Here is a 19973-nt window from a genome sequence, read left to right as displayed (position 1 = left end):
TTTCTGAAAGATGTTTTATCAAACTTTTATAGTGTAATCGCGGCCTCAGACATTTTCTGTCAAGGACTACAAAGTACTTCCGTTGCTGCCACATCGTTCTTCAACTGGGATCTGGAAATTTGGTCTCGAACATTTTGCCTTGACACGTTTAGCATGCCCTGACCGCATGAGTGACCAAGTGAATGACGGTCACTCAACTCATACGGTCAGTGCAGGCAAAATGTCTGGGGGTAAATGTCCAACTCGATCACTTGGGAAGTTGGTCACTCATACTGTCAGAGCAAGCAAAATGTGCTGGACGGTTTTTCCGCCTGTTGAAGATGCTTAGCGCTGTGTGGATCCGGTTTAACGTTACACGTGTGACGTCATGGGGGGAGGGGGCATTTAATAGACTTTTTGCGGGTAAACTTTTTTAAACAGTTTACCCCAAAAAAAGCAGCCAAATGAGATTTGGCTCACTTTTTTGCTACACGATTGGCGTCTTTGGAATGCTTAGCAGTATGTCCGGTGACTTCTGGCAACATGGTGTATATATACGCATGACCAATCGAGTCTCTACCTTCCACAACTAGTTCGAGGCGTCTTTGGTCAAGAGCTCCATGGCCTGCGACTTGCCCGTCTTCCTGCTGCCGAAGTAGTGGTAGGCCAGGAAGACGGCCACGCTCATGATGCACACGTTGGCCAGCAGCAGGAGGCCCAGGCCCGAAGCGAAGCTGGTCTTCGCCATGCACAGGCTGTACAGCAGTATCTCCCTGTGTCGCGTCTTCTCGACACCCCCGTCGGTGTCGTCCCGGATCACGAAGTCGAGGTCCGTCGGGGCGATCACCCTGAACGTCTGGCGCAGTCCGAGCTGCTCGTTCTCGCCAATGTCCCGCCTCTTCCGGCGGCCGTAGAAGTCGTGGCGGTGGCCGGTTCTGTGCTGCGACTTCTCGTGCTGGTTGTAATAATGGAGCGGTATCCCGTTGTAGAGGGTCAGGGGCGGCACCGGGACCGGCTGCTTGAACGGTTTGTAGTGGTAGTAGTCGACGGGTTTGTCCTTCGGCTCGTTACCAGTCCGGCCCTGGACCTGTCCTCTACCGTAAGCGTCCCCGGTGTGGGTCTCGAACTCGATACTGGTCGAGGACATCGGGATGGGTTCGGAATCGACTTCACGCGACTCGTAGGGACCTTTGACGTGCATTTCGGCCTCAAACCCGTCCACCAGGCTGAAGTCGTCCTCGTTCCTGCCGTTGACTTGGGTGGTGGTGGTGGTCGAGAGTATCTCGAACAGTTCGTCGTCGTGACCAGTTGCTAGGTCGCCCTCGCTCGACACCGCGGCCGTCCTGTCGGGAATATTGGTGGTCGTCGTCACCGGGACATCGGTAATGTCTGATAGTAGTACGCGAGTTGTCACGTCCGGGATCGTTGAGGTCGTTTCTTGGAGGTCAACGACATCTGTGGTCTCTCGGATGATGTCTGTGGTGGCGTTGGCCACGTGATCGACGACGACTTGCCCACCGAGAGGCAGTTCGTCGTTGCCCAGCGGCAGGTCCTTCGAGAAACTTTTGCCCTGCGAGTAGATGTCCCTCAGGAATTCCGGCGACGGCTGATATTCGGGATCGGCCTCGTTGGCCGCTGCGTCGGTGTCGTACGAGCTCTGGACGTACTCGACGTCGACGTTGTGATCGATCCTGTCGTCGGCTGCGTGCAGGACGTCGAACAGATTCGGAGGGAAGAGCCCCGGGTGGAAGTTGTTCAACAGGTCCGAGTTGGTGCCCTGGAGATCCGACGAGGACGACGTGCTGACGTTGAGGTTGTGGATCAGCACCTCCGTTCCGTCGGACGAATTGCGGGCGTCGGATTTAGCGACGACGAACGAAGTCGGCGGGTTCGAGTCCCTGTAGGTCGGAATATCGTCCGATTCGCTGTCGTAACCGTGGGGCGGCGCTGGAGGTTCCTGGCCCGAATGGCGATCGCTCGAGCACTCGTTCGGGCAACCGTGTCGACATATCTCCACGGTGCACTGGACGTTCACCTCGACCGTCTCCGGGAACTTGAAGGCGTAGAAGTGGCTGTAGGCGACGATGGTGGCCGTGCCCCTGGTATCCCTGGTCTTGACGAACGGTGACATCATCTTGGGGCGCAGGACGCAGCCTTCCTCGTCCGTCAGGTACACCGGCTGCCGCAGGCCGTCGTGGGCCTTGCAGGACTTGACCCTCATGTCGAACTGTCCCTCGCCGTCTTGTATGGCCACCACCAGGGTCAGCGGACTACCCAGAGGTATCAGGCCTTCAACTTTCGATGACCACGGACCTTTACCGTCCTGGATTTCCAGCCAGCAGTCTACGTCGTCACCTGTAGAAAGTTCAAGGAGAAAGAGTCACGTAAAGGAAAAAAGTATTCAGCCCTTGACAGAGCAGTACAGGTTTCATACGGCCCTCGAACAAGCAGCTTTTCAATGACCCTCGGGCACGTTATTCACCTTCATATACAGGGCTCTGACAAGTAATTAAAATTTTACAACGACCATCGCACAAGTTATTCGGGCATTTTAATGACTTCCTGACAAGTTATTCAGCTTTCATACGGTTCTCTAAATGTAATTAACTTTTTTACAACCCTCGAACAATTAAGTTATTCAGCTTTTATACGGCCCTCGAACAATTAAATTATTCAGCTTTTATACGGCCCTAGAACAATTAAGTCATTCAGCTGTTATACGGCCCTCGAATAAGTAATTTAACTTTTCTGATGACCCTCGAACAAGTTATTCAGCGTTTTAATGACCTTCGGACAAGTTATTCAGCTGCCCCCGAACAAGTAATTAAGCTTTTTAACGACCCTCGAACAATTTATTAAGCTTTTATACAGTCCTCGACAAAGCAAAACAGCAGCTTTAATAAAGTCCTCGAACAAGCTCGAATTCCGCTTTTATTCGGCTCTCGAACAAGTTATTCGACCCTCGAACTAGTTATTTAACTTTTTTAATGACCCTCGAACAAGTTACGCATACTGTTGTACGGTCCTTGAGTTGGTCATTTCGGCTCTTGAAATAAGACGAAATGAACATTTTTCGCTCCCTCTTTTGCATATCCCCAGGGCCGCAACTAGATGCTTGGTCAGCCGGGGCAAGCACACATTTTGGCGCCCCCTCATAATGTTGAAGGAAAGGTTAAAGAGTGAAATTTGCAACCCCTCTAGTGACGCCCGGGGCACCAGCCCGCCTGCACCCCGCTAGTTGCGGCCCTGCATATCCCCCCATCGCATATGGTTCAGCTTTCACGAGGCCCCACTGAGATTACCCTGCGTGCAATATGGCCCGGAAGCCTTTCGATTTTGTCGTGAATAACGGCGGGTGGCCGTCACGAGCCCAATCAATCAATTAATCAATCGCTCACTCACCCTGGAAGTTCATCTCGACGACGTCCAGGTCGGAGATGGCGATCGGTTGCTTGAAGGCGGACTTCTCGTACCCGTCGTGCCACTCGCAGCGGATCTTCTTGGCGATGTCCCACGCCTCGAGGACGACGTCGTCGTACTGCACGATCACCGTGTTCTCGTGGTACTTGCCCTTCGGGTCGGACCTCGTGCCGCACCTGTCGTACTCGACGACGAACGTCGCGTCGGTGACGTACGAGTGCGGCGCCACGTGGACGCACCTCTCGGCACCGCCGCCCGGTTTCGAGTAGACGCTCCCGTCGAACGGGCGGTCGAACTTGAGGGCGATCGTCATGTCTTCGCGGCCGCAGTCCACCTTCATGCCGGTCAGCTTCGGGAGGTCGTCCGGTTGGCCAGACCTCCACCTGGGACCGTCGGTCGTGGTCTCGTCGATGCTTGCGCTGTTATCGTCGCCTCCTGTCGCCTGTCCAGAGAGAGAGAGAGAAAAAATGACGTTGAATGTGTACAGAATGATTTGAATTTAGTAATTCAAGGCCGCAACTAGATAACCAGTTAAAGGGTGAATTCGGGGGGGTTTCCGATTTGCTGACTCTTTATGAAAATATGAGTTAGGATTCAGAGGAGCAGAGCTGATGACGAAATTTTGCTGACGGAATGGGGTGGGTCAGCGTTTTGCTGACAAGGGAGGGATCCAAAATGGCTCGAAATTTACTTACGTAATACTTGAACGGCCCCTTACTCTATGGAAGTTATTTTCCTTAAATGTTTTGTAACGTGTGTTTCAATAGGGTTCTCTATAGGTTTCAACCTTCGCGTTTCAGGCGCAACTTTAGGTAGCAAAACAAAGTATGCAAACAGCTGATAAGAAAAAAGGGAGAAAAATTTATACATTCGTGCTTTTGGCATGCGACGGACGATATCAAGTTAGTACTTTTACATAAGGGGCCATTCAAGTATAACGTAAGCAGATTTTCAGCCATTTTTGACCCCCCCCCCCTGTCAGCAAAACACTGACCCCCTTTTCCCCCCTGTCAGCAAAATTTCGTCAGCAGCTTAGAATATTTCATATCTTCATAAAGGGGTGGTTGATGACGTGAGCAACCTTCAAACCCCCTTCCTCCTCCCCTTGTCATCAAAAGTCAGCAAATCCGAACCCCCCTCCCCTCGATGCTGACGTAATACTTGAATGACCCTTAAGGGACACTGAGTACAGCAAAAAACAGAGTAAACATTCATGCGATATTAAAAAAAATTGAACATCTTTGGGGGAGTCAATATCTCCTGACTGATATCGAAACAAGCGTTCCGAAAAGGGCTTTCGGAACAGCACGTTTACTGGTTAAAAAAAAAAAAATCTGAAAACCGGGACATATCGTCACTCTATTAGTGGTCGATGGTAAATTTTTTTGGTCAAAAGAAGGGGGGGGGGTAGCGCTTCGAAAAGTTTGCGCGCCACTGGTCTAATGGAAGCGATAACACGATGCAAGCAACGCGAGTGGCATGAATGAACGCCAGGGTCTCTGCCACCAGACTTATCCCGTTGCCGAGATCTCTTCCAGCCCAGCTTCGTGGCAGAGTCTGGAACAAAGTGAGTGTGTACACCTAACAGTCTGAGGGCGTAGCTAGTGTTGTGTATGATATTTCAGTGCTGCCATCTATACTTCAAATTGTGAGTGAAGTGTAATGATTGAATATTTGTAACGTTGTAGGCCTGTTGCTCTCTGTGGCGAGACTTTTTAACGGGGCGATCGGCTCGCATTCGCGCCTTGAATGAACCCCACCCACTGTGAGGTTCGAACCCGGATCCTCGCATCGCGAGTCCGTCACTTATAACCACTCGACCACCACAGTGGCCAACGCGAGTGGCAATGGACGTCTGAGTGGGGGCGTCTGGCCAACACCTTGTAAAGCAGATTCTCTCTTTAGAAGGTGTTGGTCTGTCGCCGGCAACTGAAAGCTACCCTGAACCAGGGGTGCACAACCTCCGGCCCGCGAAAGGTGATCCGGTAAAAATAGAATCAATACAAACGACACGATAAATGCCTAGGCTGACCGCATTTCCTTCACAAAAATACGGGAAATCGCGATCCATACGGGATATCCCCGATTACCACAAAAAGAAATTGTAAAAGGCAAGTAAAATTGCCAATTACAGCCGAAAAATATTAGCTAAAGAAAATATGGTTGCGAATTGCAGCCAAAAAACAAATGTCGGAGGTATGTAAGGTTGACAGTCATTGCCCCCCCCCCCCCCAAAAAAAAATTGCCAAAGGCAAGTAAAGCTTCCAATCACAGCCAAAAAATTGTCCAATGAAATTGAAGTTGCCAAATACAGCCAAAAAAATTGTCAAAGGCAAGTGAAGCTGCCGATTGCGGCCGTTCCTCACGAATTCGGGCCTGGGCAAACAGCTTTTTTTTGGAGGGTGGGGGGTTCTTTGCATGTAACATTCTTTGAGGCAGGGAGTGGAGGGGCATTGTAAGGCTTAAACCCTCCCCCCCCCCCTCTTCCCAAGACGATCAAAAACCAACAAACAGAAGAGATGCCGATATTGGCATCCGAACGGGCCCCGGAAATTTGCGTCGCCTGGGCACGTGTCCCGTTTGGCCATGCGAGTAACAGACCCACGACTTCAATTGTAATTGCATCGAATCATAAAATTGGCGACGAAAGATAAAATGTCGCCAAAAAACCGCTTCGCGGTCCGCCGAATCAGTGGGGATAATTTGTTTCGGTAAACCATACGTCCCGTTTGAATAAATTAAAATATCCTTGCGGATATTGATCGTGCTTAGAGAGATGGAGTTTTTCCTGTTTTCCTCAGGAGAGACAGAGCAAAAACCTTCTAATTGGTTGTTAGAGGACAAGGGGGAACGTATAGAAATTTAGTTTTTTTTTTTTTTTGTTTTTTTTTTGCGACACACTGTATCTCACTCTCAAAACTGGTACAGAATAATTTTATGAAAGCCTTTTGAGCATTTTTTAAATTGGGATCATACCTCTACGGCGGACGGTTGATGAGATAAGGGCCACATTAGCACTTACGGGACACCCTGTATATTCATCTCGCATATGTTTTATTGGTAATCATTCAAATTTTATTGGTAATCATCGGCAATTTTAGCAAAAAATTGCTGATTTTGCTAACTTATTTATGAGAACGTTTCTGGTGGCAATTGTCAATGTCCCGTAATTATACATATATAAATACCGATTTTCCCGTACTTTTCTCCATGGAATATGGCAAGATCAATTTTTTCCCCCCTGTACTTAGTGGCGTATTAACAGGAGGGCTCAGAGGGCCCAGGATGGTTTGAAGAATGAAGGGCCAAGAAAATTAATAGAATGAGAAAAGGGCGGCAAACTTTGTGTAACCCTAAATAACGAGACAGTAAGAGACTTGGGCAGCGAGTGACCAAAAGAGGGGCTTGCAAGCATGTCAATGAACGAAAGAGTGATCTAGAGCGCGTGCGAGCATGCTAATGACCAGAAAGAAGGACATAGAGCATGTGCAAACTTGTAAATGATCAAAAGCAAGGAACCATGACAGTTGAGAAACCAAAAGAGTGGCCAAAACAATGTGCAAGTATGTGATTGAATAAAAGGGTGACTTAGAGAGTATACGTGAGCATGTAAGTGACCAAAACAGCGAGCGAGTATGTGATTAACCAGAACAATGTGCAGGCATGGGAGTGACCAAAAGAGTGTGCGAGCATGTGAGTGACAGGAACAATGTGCAAGCATGTGAGTGACAGGAACAATGTGCAAGCATGTGAGTGACAGGAACAATGTGCAAGCATGTGAGTGACAGGAACAATGTGCAAGCATGTGAGTGACAGGAACAATGTGCAAGCATGTGAGTGACAGGAACAATGTGCAAGCATGTGAGTGACAGGAACAATGTGCAAGCATGTGAGTGACAGGAACAATGTGCAAGCATGTGAGTGACAGGAACAATGTGCAAGCATGTGAGTGACAGGAACAATGTGCAAGCATGTGAGTGACAGGAACAATGTGCAAGCATGTGAGTGACAGGAACAATGTGCAAGCATGTGAATGACTAAAAGATTGACTTAGAGAGTGAACATGTGAGTAACCAAAACAGTGTCAAAGCATGTGAATGAATAAAACAGTGACTCTTAGTGAGAAAAATTGAAGGTGTTGGGTGTGTGTGACTATTATTATACATCATCTCACATATTGGTGAAGAGTGTCACAATCATCATCATTATTATTATGTTGTGACATGCCACAGAAATTGATGGAAAATGTACCATGTGTAGTATGAATTCCACTCATGTGCAAGCGCGCACACACACACACACACACACACACACACACTTGAATGACTAAAAAGAGTGACTTAGAGAGTGCGTAAGCATGGGAGTGACTGAAAGAGACCGAGTGAAAAATGGCAGTGACTTAGAGAAACACGGGCGTACTCGCAGGAGGGGCGGCCGAAGCGGGAATCACAGCACAAGGCAACGTATTCGAGGAAATGAGTGCGTCAAGGAAATTTGACTAGGCTGGAAGAAGGGCGGCGAAACCGTAAATATGTTCCTCTGAACACTCAATTATCAAGGCACAGGTCACCTGCGCCACCACCACGGACCATACATCGAGAAACGCTGGGTTACAGTAGAAGCCCGAATACGGACCCCGTGATCTTTCCGGGGCGCGTGGGGCTCTCCGACGCTCACCGACTTGAACAAAGTTCGTGAGACCGCGACTTGCGGTACGAATTCTTCCTTAAGGTCACCGGTCTCCGAAGAAAAAGGCCGTCCGCCATTGTTTGTCCGCAATGAGCGCTGCAAACAAAAAGCAGGCGCCCGCGCGTAACGCCCAGTGTGTGTTTTGTAATCCTCCACCCCCCTTCTTTTTAAATGCAGCGCGTGGCGGCACCGGTGCCGCTCTGATACCTTTATCCGCGTGCCGAGACTAATTGTTTCATCCCGTTCGGTGCTCTCTGTCATAAGAAACAAAAACGGTCTCCGTGACGTCAGGGTTTTCCAGAATTAATGGCGCCGTCCGCCAAATCGAAAGAAAGAGAGAGAGATGAGGCGCCATTTTCCAGACCCACAAAAACGTGGGTCTATTTCTTGATTGGCCGTCACTGACAGAGATATACCTAGATGTGAATTACAGCGATGATCTAGCGGTGACAAGCGCAGGGCCGCAACTGGGAGGGGGGGGGGCAGCGGACGGGTTTCGTACCCCGGGCGCTAGACCCGAGTGGGCGCAAATTTCATTCTGAAACCTCGCCTTCAACATTACAGGAGGCATCAAAATGCGCGATTGCCCCGGGACCAAGCATCTAGTTGCGGCCCTGTCAAGCGTGTTCAACCTTCAGGAGGGTGCGGGACCAATTCATTGATATGAAAACGTGTTGCGGGCCGCTTAATTGAGTCATCTGGAACAGCAACGCGGGTTATTTGATTGATTTGAGAATGTGCCACGGGCAGTGCCGTCTTAACGCATGGGCCCACCCGGGCACGGCCCGGGGCCGGGGGCCTCAAGAGAAAAGGGGCCCCACAATAATGAGATCCGGTTGAAATTTTCTATAATTTACCAGGTAGGGCCTCAGAAAAACCACTTGGCCCGGGGGGCCCCATGATGCTCTTAAGACGGCCCTGGCCACAGGCCGCTCTGTAAATGTTCCGCGGACTGCTTGAGTAAACTGTAAACGTGTCACGGGTCACTTAATCGCCAATTATCGCCAAAAATGACGCCAAAACCGAACAAAGTCGCCAAATATTGGTGAAATAACGGAGAAATCACAATGGCGGGAAATGCAGCATTACTGCTAATTGCAGTGGATTAAAATGAATTCCACGAAAAAAAGACAAATGTGAGAGATTCATATACTCATTTATAGTTGCAGTTATCATAATATAATTTATAAGTTGAAAATAATTTCAATCTTTGACTTCAATAAAGAATAAAAATTCGAGTAGGCTTCGTGAAAAATACGGGAAAAACCGGGACACCTTTGCTAAAAAATCGGGATAACCAAAAAAACAGAAAATACCGGGACTGTCCCGGGAAATACGGAACGTGTGGTCACCCTAAGTTTGAGGGCTCCGCTCGTAGGGAACCGTACTTAATGAAAATTTCTGCTTCTCGATCCGAATTTTATTATCACCGCTTGAGTCGTCTTTAATTTTGAGAGTAGATGGCAGCACGAACAGTATAGATCAAACAGTGGAAATTTGCACTTGATTTGCCCTGCTTTTTTTCCGGTCCATTGTTTTGGGTAATTATTTCCACATAAAGAGGTTTATGTGCTAACGAAAGAACTGAATTTTTCGACCAGCTCAGTTTGTGAGTTTTGCTCATAATAGGTGAATACTGACAGAAAATTCTACTCCTTGACCTGATCACTGCAGTAGTAACCTGTAATGTTGTACGTAGATGGCAGCACCAATTACATGAATCAAACTGTGTGATTTTTCCATTCAACGAGTTCAGGCAGGGCCGTCCCTATTCTACTTCTAGGGCCGTCTTCTCTAGAATAGAGACGGCCCTGGTCACGGCCACCTAGATAATAGGTTATATAGGAGGTCGTGCCCTGGTTCAGGCAACACTAGGGTTACGAGATTCGGAAACAGAAAGGGCACCGCTTGCGCGCTCACCCTTTTTGACGTCACTTTCCCCAGCAGATGACGTCACTATATTGACAATAATTTTTCCCGACTGAAACAGAACCACTGGGAGAAAAACAAATAACGATCCATCTCCCCTCTCTTTAAATTGAATTGTTCACACAGTCTGGTCAGTTTTATTACTTTGCCTGGAAAAAGGCGAGAGGGTTTTCTCTTTCTCCCCCCCCCCCAAAAAAAAAAAGGTTTTTTCCCCTTTTGGGAGCGTTACTTTTTCTTGTCGGAGGCGATTTCACCATAGGAATCAGGATTGTTTGTTGTTTGGCTCCTATTTCCAATATTTCTGAACGGAATGAGTAACATCCCCTCCCCTCCCTTCCACCTTCCTTCCCTCTTCGCAAATATAGTTCAGAACGCGGCATTAGCTGCTTGTGAGCAAACAATGACATCCTTTAAATGGGTTTCATCGGGCCGCGCGCCTTTTGTGCATCCCCTCCCCCCTGCACTCACTGTGATAGAAGCGAGAAGTAAAATTAAATTACTTCTTTCATTAATCCTCAATTTCCATTAACTCTGAACAGGACCGGCTCGATACTTAGATGTCGCCCCTGAAAACGACTCTCTAGCGGGCGGCTGACAGGACTTTAACCCAGCGCCGTCTCAAGAACATCATGCCTAAGCTGCAGGCCCCTTATAACTTACCGCCCGGGTGTAGTGCAACCCTCAGTCAAGTGGCCCGCTTTATTTAGTATGGCAGTAGTTTTAGGTGGGAACAAAGAACACCGTTATGAAGTTATCGAATTTTGAAGTTGGGATGGGGGGGGGGATCATGTTCATTTCGCCCCGAGCGACAAAAACTCTACCTACAGCCCTATTTTAATTTGAGGAATGGGTGTGGACGAGAAAATTAGACCAGATACATTTAAGTAGACAAATAACATATTTTCACTGACAAACCAACAAATACCTTTGACATCATTCGTAGGGTCCCCCTAATTCCTGCTTTGCTCAGAAATGGGGAGGTCCCCATTTAGATCAAAGTCGGGCTCTATGCTGGGGGTATCCCAACTGATACGTGCAGAGGTTACTGATACGTGCAGGTTTTTAATGCACAAGTCACTGGGGGGGAAGGGGTTCCGGAAAATGCATTCTCGTTCCCGAACTAAACGACACTTCACAGGGACGAACTATTTTTATGTTGATTAACAAAAAAAAAAAAATGCGAATACGGGAATTTGAAAACGCTAACTGGCGAATCAGAGCACGGGGGTGGGGGGGGGGGACAAAAATTTCTTCAGGGCCGTATTAAAATATATTGGAAAAAAAATCGTATGTTATTCAATAGTTTCGGGCGTTTTATTTGGTATTACCTAGGCTGACCATATTTCCTCGAGAGAAATACGGGGAATTAAGATTCCAAATACGGGACATCGCCAAGAACGACGCCAAAAGTGAACAATGTTGCCAAATATTGCAGAAATTACGAAAAAATCGCAATGGCGGGAAACGAAGCATTACTGTCAATTGCAGTGCATTCCACGAAATAAAACCTTCACCAAGGCAAATGTGGGAGATTAACGTTGTTATTGGTAGTTGTAATTATCATAATATAATTTATGAGTTCGAGAATAATTTCAATCTTTGACTTCAATAAAGGCGTCATGTAAAAAAACGGGAAAAAACCGGGACACTTCTGCCAAAAAATCGGGACGGCTAGGAAAAGAAAGAAAACCGGGACTGTCCCGGGAAATACGGGACGTATGGTCACCTTAGTATTAGTATTACCCCATTCATGAACACATTTTTCTTTATGTTATTGACTCGGAGAGTAAGCGCCCCCTACATACTAAAACTGTTTAAAAAATGGCACATACACCTCCACCCCCACTTTTTTTTAAAATTTCTATAATGTTTCGCGATTAATTAACATGTACGTGTTTTTTAATTAAAATAAAATCAAAATGTCGCTGCTGCTGCTGCTATCTGTTTATGCAAAATTTAAACTCAGGTTCAATGGCTGTGAAGAGGTTTCATTCAATATCGGATATATATGAATCTACTGGTGTGTGTACAGCCATCTAGCGATGGGGTGGTGAACTTGCGACGAGTTTCTAAATATCAAAAATGTGAATGGACGGAAAGGTTCTTTGTTTTTGACGTCTCCTCACGCCCAGAGAAAATAACCGAACTTGCCACCCAGTTCAGTTTATGGTCTTCGCTCGTAGGGAACTGTACTGGATGGTGTCGTCTGCTTTATCCCGGGTGTTTTGTTTTGAACGTTTCCTTATGCCCCGAAGAAAGAAATGAACTTGCTATTCAGTTCGGTTTGGGGGGCTCCTCTTGTAGGGAACCGTTCTGAATGAAAATTTCTGCTTATCGATCCGAATTTTGTTATCACCGCTTGAGTCGTCTTTGATTTTAAGAGTAGATGGCAGCACGAACAGTATGAATCAAAACAATGAGAATTTACACTTCATTTGTCCTCTATTTCCTCCCAGGTTTAGAATTACCTTGAACCACAGGCGGAGACTGACTTGGAAGTCTGGGGGGCACGATGACGATGATGTTCATTCATATACAGTCGAATCCCGATATAACGAACGTCAAGAGACCGGAGGAATCACTTCGTTATATCGAAATTCCGTTACAAAGGAATTTTCGATTACCTATCATTGTTCCTACTCGGGGGATTAGAAAAGTATTCGTTAAAACGAGATTTTCGCTGTAATGGTATTCGTTGAAACGGGATTCGACTGTATACATATGTATATTAGATCAGTCGACTTCACCTTTGACTCTAGGGGGCATATGCGGACATAGGCTTGGAAGTCTGGGGGGGGGGGGGGCACGATGATGATGATGTCAATTCATATATATACATTAGATCTGTCCACTCCACTTTTACGCTGGGGGGTGGGGGGGCAATGCCAACCAACGCCCCCCCCCGTAACCCTTACACGCACCCTTACTAACGTCACTTATTGAAATTTCTCAATAGATGGCGCCACTATTGCGACCAATAAAACCGGCCTCGACAATAATTTTTCCCAACTCTAAAACGGAACCACTAAAAAAAAGCAGGAACTGAAAATATTCTGGAAATTTCGACGGGTATTGGTAGATGCGTGTGGCATAAAAGAAAACCACAGAATTACTCATATCAACTCATGTCATCAACTCATTTGTCCTGTTTTTTCCCCGGTTCTTTGATTTTGGTGCCTCTTCATAGGGGCATTCAAGTATTACGTAAGCAGATTTTCAGCCATTTTTGACCCCCTCCCCCACTTGTCAGCAAAAGTCAGCAAAACACTGAACCCCCACCCTCCGTCAGCAAAATTTCGTCAGCAGCTTAGAATATTTCATATCTTGAAAAAGGGGTGATTGATGACGTAAGCAACCTTCAAACCCCCTCTCCCCCCTTGTCATCAAAAGTGAGCAAATCCGAAACCCACCCCCCCCCCGATGCTGACGTAATACTTGAATGACCCCTTATACGTTAACAGAAGAACTGAATTTTTCAAATAGCATAGAGTTTGTGAGTTTTCCTCATGAAGAACCGTACCGAATGAACAATGACTGCGAAAATTATGTTGTTTGACCTGATCACTGCAGTAGTCACGTGTGATTTTGTGTGTAGATGGCAATATGAATCAAACAGTGGCATTTCCCTTTCAACGAGTTCACGGAGCAGTAGGGTTACCAAGTTCGAAAACTGAGAAAGGAGGACGCTTGCACGCTCATCCTTGGTGACGTTACTTTACCCAATAGATGGTGCCACTATACTGACTTAAAAAAAACCGACCGCTACAATAATTTCCCACTACTGAAACAAAACCCACCAAAAAAAAAAAGACGATCCCTCTCCCCCTCGCTTCCAATGAAATGTTAACATGGTCTGGTTAGTTTTATTGCTTTGCCTAGATTTCGGCGAGTGTTTTTTCCCTCTTCTCAGAGGGATTTCTTTTGCTTTTGGGAGCGTTGCTTTTTTTTGTCGGTGGCAATTTCGCCATGGGAATCATGATTGATTCTTGTTTGTATTTTATTTTCTATATTTCCGAATTCTGAATTTTAATCAATTCAGTGATTTTTTTTTTCTTCTTTCACTTGTCCTGAAATTTCAATAAATCTGGAATAAAAGATTTCTCCCATAAAAGATTATAAAATCATTCAGAAGGCTCTCGCGCCACGTTCCCAGATCATTTTGGTGGCCAACGGCACGTTTCCAGATCACTTCAAGCGAGCGTGATTTCTCGTCGACAAGACCCTGGTGTTGAACTTCCTATCGCTCAGAGCATTGGACGATGGTATAAACAACTCCGGGACACGGGTTGTCTGTGTAAAGGGAAATCCCCTGGCCGTTCCCGCACATCAGACGGAAACGTGGAGCGCATCCGACAGAGTTTCGCGCGTAGTCCACAGAAATCCACTCGCAGTGGATGCAAACATGCTCGGAAAAAGTTTGGGACAAATTTGACTACCGTATAGGCATATGCCGTGCATATCAAGGTGGACATAGTGAGCACCTTTAATTTTGTTTGATTAGGGACCATTCAAGTATTACGTCAGAAAGATTTTAGCCATTTTTGACAACCCCCCCCCCCTCCTTGTCAGCAAAATTTCGTCAGCAACTTAGAATATTTCATATCTTCAAAAAAAAGGTGGTTGATGACGTAAGCAATCTTCAAGCCCCCTCTGCCCCCTTGTCATCAAAAGTCAGCAAATGAGAAACCCCTCACCTCCCTCGATGATGATGTAATACTTGAATGACCCCTTAGCCATGTAATATATCTTAAATGTCTATAATCTTAAGTTTAAATGTCTATGTTCAATATTTAGTAATATACGCATTTCAAATCTGATGATTCTTTTTGAAACACCCTGTACATCTTTTGGCTGCAATCAGTGGTATTGCGTATAACGATCGCGATTTCTCGCATTTTCCTCGATGAGGTATGGTGAACCTAAGTCTGGATTAAGGTACAATTCTTATTTAAACCCATGCGGATATTAGCAATATCAGTCGCAACAATTGAACGGCATTTCATTCAGTTAGAATCGAATTATCGAATCTGCCGCGGGCCATCTCTGCCATCGTCGCGCGGACCAGAGTTTGAGAAACGCTGATCATCACGGGAGCATTTTGAAGTTCTTTATCACTGTTCCACTTTGAGGGGGGGGGGGAGCGGACTTCAAAGGCGGAGAATACCCGGCATTTCATCATAATTATGTAGTTATAACGCATTAGAAATTGATGACGTCACTTTCGAATTCTGCCAAATTCAGCGAACGTGCACCAAACGTATAACTTTTAAGGCGTTTTAAGCTGATAGTGATGCTTAATCGTGAAAGCTAAGGCTGGGCAGACCAGTTTCTTTTCCTTGCCCTTTCCCTCAAAAAATTACATTTAACAATGAAGGGAAACAAATTACCACATTCTGGCAAAAAAAAAAAAAAGTGTTGATTTTGAGAAAACAATTTTTTCCAAGAGATTTCGTTTGGCTAAGCACTTTACAAATCTGGCGATAAATTTGCCAATATAATGGGGGGCGAAGGTAACACGTAATAACAAAGTTAACATCACACTATACGAAGAGAGGAAAAAGCGCCAATTCTTGAAAGAAACCAACCGAACTTGACTTTCGACGGGGTTGAATAATTCAATTCATTCTTACTTATTGGCAACCCGCTGCATGGGGACATTCCCCCCCCCCCCGGATGTTTGGCGCTTAACTAACCGTTAGAAAACTGACACGTCACAAAATTTCCAAACGTTGTAACTCCCTTAATATTGGCCCGATCCTAAAATGGAAAACACTTTTCTGCATTAGTTTCTCACGAGGGATCGCGTGTGATTCAATCAATCAATACATGCACATATACATATCGATCAATCAATAGTATCCACCCTGTATATTTGGTGTCAGACAAAACCACATAATCATATAACACATTATAAATCATTGTAATTGCATAACAGCATAGTACTATACCTGAATCAAGACGAATACAACAAACGTTAGGACGAAATGTGTCGAAGCCATCGCTCTGGTGTAATGGCTCTTCTGCAGTGCAATGATACCCATTGGCTGACACGAGGCCGACGCTACCTATATCGGGCAAACAAAAAACACCATTGGTTTATTATAACAACATATAAACCGTAACTCGTCGATTTCTCGTCGATCTGGTAACCTTGTTCGCTCTTACATGTGTGTGTATAGTAGAAAAAGATACACTGTATAAGAATAAAGGAAGGAAAGAGAGAGAGAGAGAGAGAGAAATCAATAGAGATAATAGGGTTGCTATAAAAAGGGCTTCGTGATGGTGAAGAAAGAGAAAAGAAAACACAAAGAACTTGTTTGAAGTTCACTTTTGATTCATACCGCATTCCCCCGCATTAGCCGGCATGGTGTAAAATTCGAGGGACACCAGCTTTGTGAATGGGGATGTGGTCCGTTCCCGGCATGCCGGGAAAAGCGAGGTTTAATGAGAATCGCCTTATGCATTTGGGCAATTCAATGGATTTTTAAAACAAAGATACTATGTATTTAAGAATTTTTCCAGAATCTGTGACTCGAATTTCTCGGCATTCCGGAAAATACGGGTATTCCCGTCATGCAGAGGCTCATTTATGGTTTTGCCGCCCCCTTCTCCCAATCTGGTCTATGATTTTTCTTTTTCTCGAATTCACTGACCGTGTTGTAACCCGCTTAGCTTCCCTCCACTCCTGCAGTACGCTTGCGTTTCTTTTGGTCACTCCCACGCTCACACCCTCTTCAAGTCACTCTTTTAGTCATTCACGTGCTTGCACACTGTTTTGGTTACTGACATGTTTGCAGACGATCTAGGTCACTCTTTTGATTTCTCACTGACATTGTTCCTTGCTGGGTCACTCTTTCCATCATTTACACGTTTACCCGTGTTCCAGGTCATTTTTCTTTTGGTCATTCTCATGCTTGCACACGCTGTAGGTCACTCTTTTGGTCATTCACATGCTTGCACACGCTGTAAGTCATTCTTTTGCTCATTCGCATGCTTGCACACGCTGTAAGTCATTCTTTTGGCCATTCGCATGCTTGCACACGTTGTAAGTCACTCTTTTGGTCATTCGCATGCTTGCACACGCTGTAAGTCATTCTTTTGGCCATTCGCGTGCTTGCTCACGCTCTAAGTCACTCTTTTGCTCACTCACGTGCTTGCAAACTCTATAAGTCACTTTTTTAATTTGTGAAGTATAAGTCACTATAAGTCACATATTTTTCCCCTATATTTCCCATATGAGAAAAAGTAATCACCCCCCTTAAAGCAGTGCCGTATTAACGCATGGGCCTCACCCGGGCACCTCAAGAAAAAAGGGGCCTCACAAAAATCAGAGCCGGTTCAAATTTTCAAGAATTCGCTAGGTAGGGCCTCAGAAAATCATCACTTGGCCCGGGGGCCCATGATGCTCTTAAGACGGCCCGGCCTTAAGGGTGGTATTCACCGACATGATTACAATTTTTGGTAGGAGATCGACACGGATTGGTTAAAAACTTGAATTTCACCAATCCGTGACGATCTCTTATTCAAAAATTGTGACTATAGTTATAACCATGTCGGCGAATACGACATTTAGCCCCGCGCTCCTGTAAATACGCCTCTGTCTTTAAGTCATTCTCATGCTTGCACACTTTCCAGGTCACTCTTTTGGTCATTCACCATGCTTGCAAACTGTATGTCTAGGTCAAGCGTTGGTCACTTACTGACCAAGTCCAGGTAAGCCCCCCCCCGCCCCTCCCCTGCTATGAATACGCTTCTGCTAACACCCTGCTCAATCTAGCAATCTCGAGGAACTTCAAATATACCTCTATCCTGACGATGATGTCACGCTCATACGAAGGTTTTTAACATCTGGCTGATGCGAAGATGAATTCAGGAAAGAAAATTCGACTGCCTCTGTGGAGATTCGAACCCATATCCTCTCACTTGTCCGGTGAGCAACGAACCTCTTTCCTTGGAGTTTGGCAAGCTAAAAACTGTACGGGCTTGACAAGCTAAAGCTTTACAGGCTTGAAAAGCTAAAAACTGTACAGCTGAGCTAATTACTTGACAAACCTCACAAGCTACTGGCTTGACGAACTAAAAACTTTACAGCTGAACTAATTACTTGACAAACCTCACAAGCTACTGGCTTGACGAACTAAAAACTTTACAGCTGAACTAATTACTTGACAAACTGCAAAAGCTAATGGCTTGACGAGCTAAAAAAAACTTTACAGCTGAACTAATTACTTGACAAACTGCAAAAGCTACTGGCTTGACGAGCTAAAAAAAAACTTTACAGCTGAACTAATTACTTGACAAACTGCAAAAGCTAATGGCTTGACGAGCTAAAAAAAACTTTACAGCTGAACTAATTACTTGACAAACTGCAAAAGCTACTGGCTTGACGAGCTAAAAAAAACTTTACAGCTGAACTAATTACTTGACAAACTGCAAAAGCTAATGGCTTGACGAGCTAAAAAAAACTTTACAGCTGAACTAATTACTTGACAAACTGCAAAAGCTACTGGCTTGACGAGCTAAAAAAAAACTTTACAGCTGAACTAATTACTTGACAAACTGCAAAAGCTAGTTACTTGCAAAGCTTCACAAGCTAATTGCTTGACAAGCTGATCACTTGACAAGCTAATTGCTTTACTAGCTTGACAAGCTAAAAACTTTCCAAGTTGGACAAGCTAAGAGCTTTACAAGTTCGACAGGCTAAAAACTTTACAAGCTGGATAATCTATGTACTATTTGGCAAGCTTGACAAGCTAATTCATGAACAACAGCTTGTCAATCTGATTATTTGATAAGCTTGATAAGCTAATTACTTGACAATATTTCTTGACGCGCTCTAAGGAAAGAAGTTCGTTGCCTTTGTAACGTAGGGGTCTAGTGCGCTCGCTCGTACGGCATATGAGATGACGAGGGCTCGATTGCCTGAAGAGAAATTTTCTCTCCTGGATTCATCAATCAACATCAGCCAGATGTTAAAAAACTTTCACATATCGTCTCCTTCCTAAACGACCGTGACATAGAAACACGGAGTTCGAAGTTTAAAATTTCTTACCGAGCAATAACCGTAATACACTTATTTTTGGACTGACAGACAGGACACATACCTTCGGCCGTGATCGACGAGGCTGGATATGGACTCGAAGTGCTCGGTCATCGCTGGGGTGTGGAACGTGGTTCCCGTGTGGGCCATCAACCCATCTAGTCGCTCTCGTTGCACAATTGGAAGAAAAGACTGCTCGAAGATCGTCCCAGGATCCGGCACATGATCGCGTGAAGATTCGCTCCTTTTCTTTGGAATCAGTGTGTGTGGAGTATCCTCCTCCACGAAGCCACTTCGTCTACCTCGGATGAGTTATTTGTCCAAAGCCAAAGAACACGCGAAAATCGAGGACACGCTTCGCCGTTACTCCCTTTGTCTTCCAAACGATCGCCATCTGCGAAGTTGGCGACGTAAGTGTTATGGTATGTTGCCGTGCATCTGTGTGTAACCCTCTCTGTCTTTGGATACCACATGGTTCGGGACCATTAAGGAAGGTGGAAGAAATTATCTTGGCTCAGCAGAAATTAAAAGAAATACCTCGCCAACGCCAACGGACCGAAAAACGCACACCAACAACAAAAATGGCGATGACTTTGGAAGCTATTGTGCGGTTCCTTCGGAGCGTGTGGCTGATTCTTCAACGTATTGTATATTGTATTGTGTGGTTGCATACATCTCGCTCGCTCTGGTCCGGTTAACATTCTTGACACTGGGCCCCTTTTTTTTTTTGGCTTCATCTGGATGATGGTGAACGAGCGGCGGCCACCAAACTTTTGTGAGGCACGAACAAGCAGAAAGAATGTTCTCGAAACAACAAAAGGAATCGCATGATGGCGACATGTTCGTTAACAATCAAGGAATGGATGCCCCCGAAATGGCCGCTTTCATTCGGAACAAGCACGAAAACGATGCTCAA

General features: G+C 45.7%; 1 protein-coding gene across 1 annotated transcript; it reads right to left on the bottom strand.

The window, feature by feature from the left end:
* Positions 1 to 474: 474 nt before the first annotated feature.
* On the bottom strand, positions 475 to 19203 carry LOC149071034 (uncharacterized). The gene is made up of 4 exons (XM_089248295.1): positions 19122 to 19203; positions 15966 to 16082; positions 3382 to 3841; positions 475 to 2334 (listed from the first exon to the last, which is right to left on the bottom strand). The coding sequence occupies exons 2-4, from the start codon at positions 16056 to 16058 to the stop codon at positions 569 to 571; spliced, it is 2319 nt and encodes a 772-aa protein (XP_089104421.1). The 5' UTR covers positions 16059 to 16082; positions 19122 to 19203; the 3' UTR covers positions 475 to 568.
* Between the last annotated feature and the right edge of the window lie 770 nt (positions 19204 to 19973).

This window comes from Pholcus phalangioides, unplaced genomic scaffold (assembly GCF_987345545.1).
Source record: "Pholcus phalangioides strain wild (caught in Gottingen) unplaced genomic scaffold, Ppha-v1.0 ptg000020l_1, whole genome shotgun sequence".
NCBI lineage: Eukaryota > Metazoa > Arthropoda > Arachnida > Araneae > Pholcidae > Pholcus > Pholcus phalangioides.
Note: the sequence above shows the minus strand (reverse complement) of the source record. Positions and strands in the feature narration are given on the sequence as shown.

Bases quoted from the DNA above. Each gene is read 5' to 3' on its own strand.
- LOC149071034 (XM_089248295.1), bottom strand. From the start codon at position 16,058: ATGGGTATCATTGCACTGCAGAAGAGCCATTACACCAGAGCGATGGCT. The intron at 3,842-15,965 runs GTATAGTACTAT...CTCTCTGGACAG, and splicing joins TTGTATTCGTCTTGATTCAG to GCGACAGGAGGCGACGATAA. The intron at 2,335-3,381 runs GTGAGTGAGCGA...AACTTTCTACAG, and splicing joins CGTCGAGATGAACTTCCAGG to GTGACGACGTAGACTGCTGG.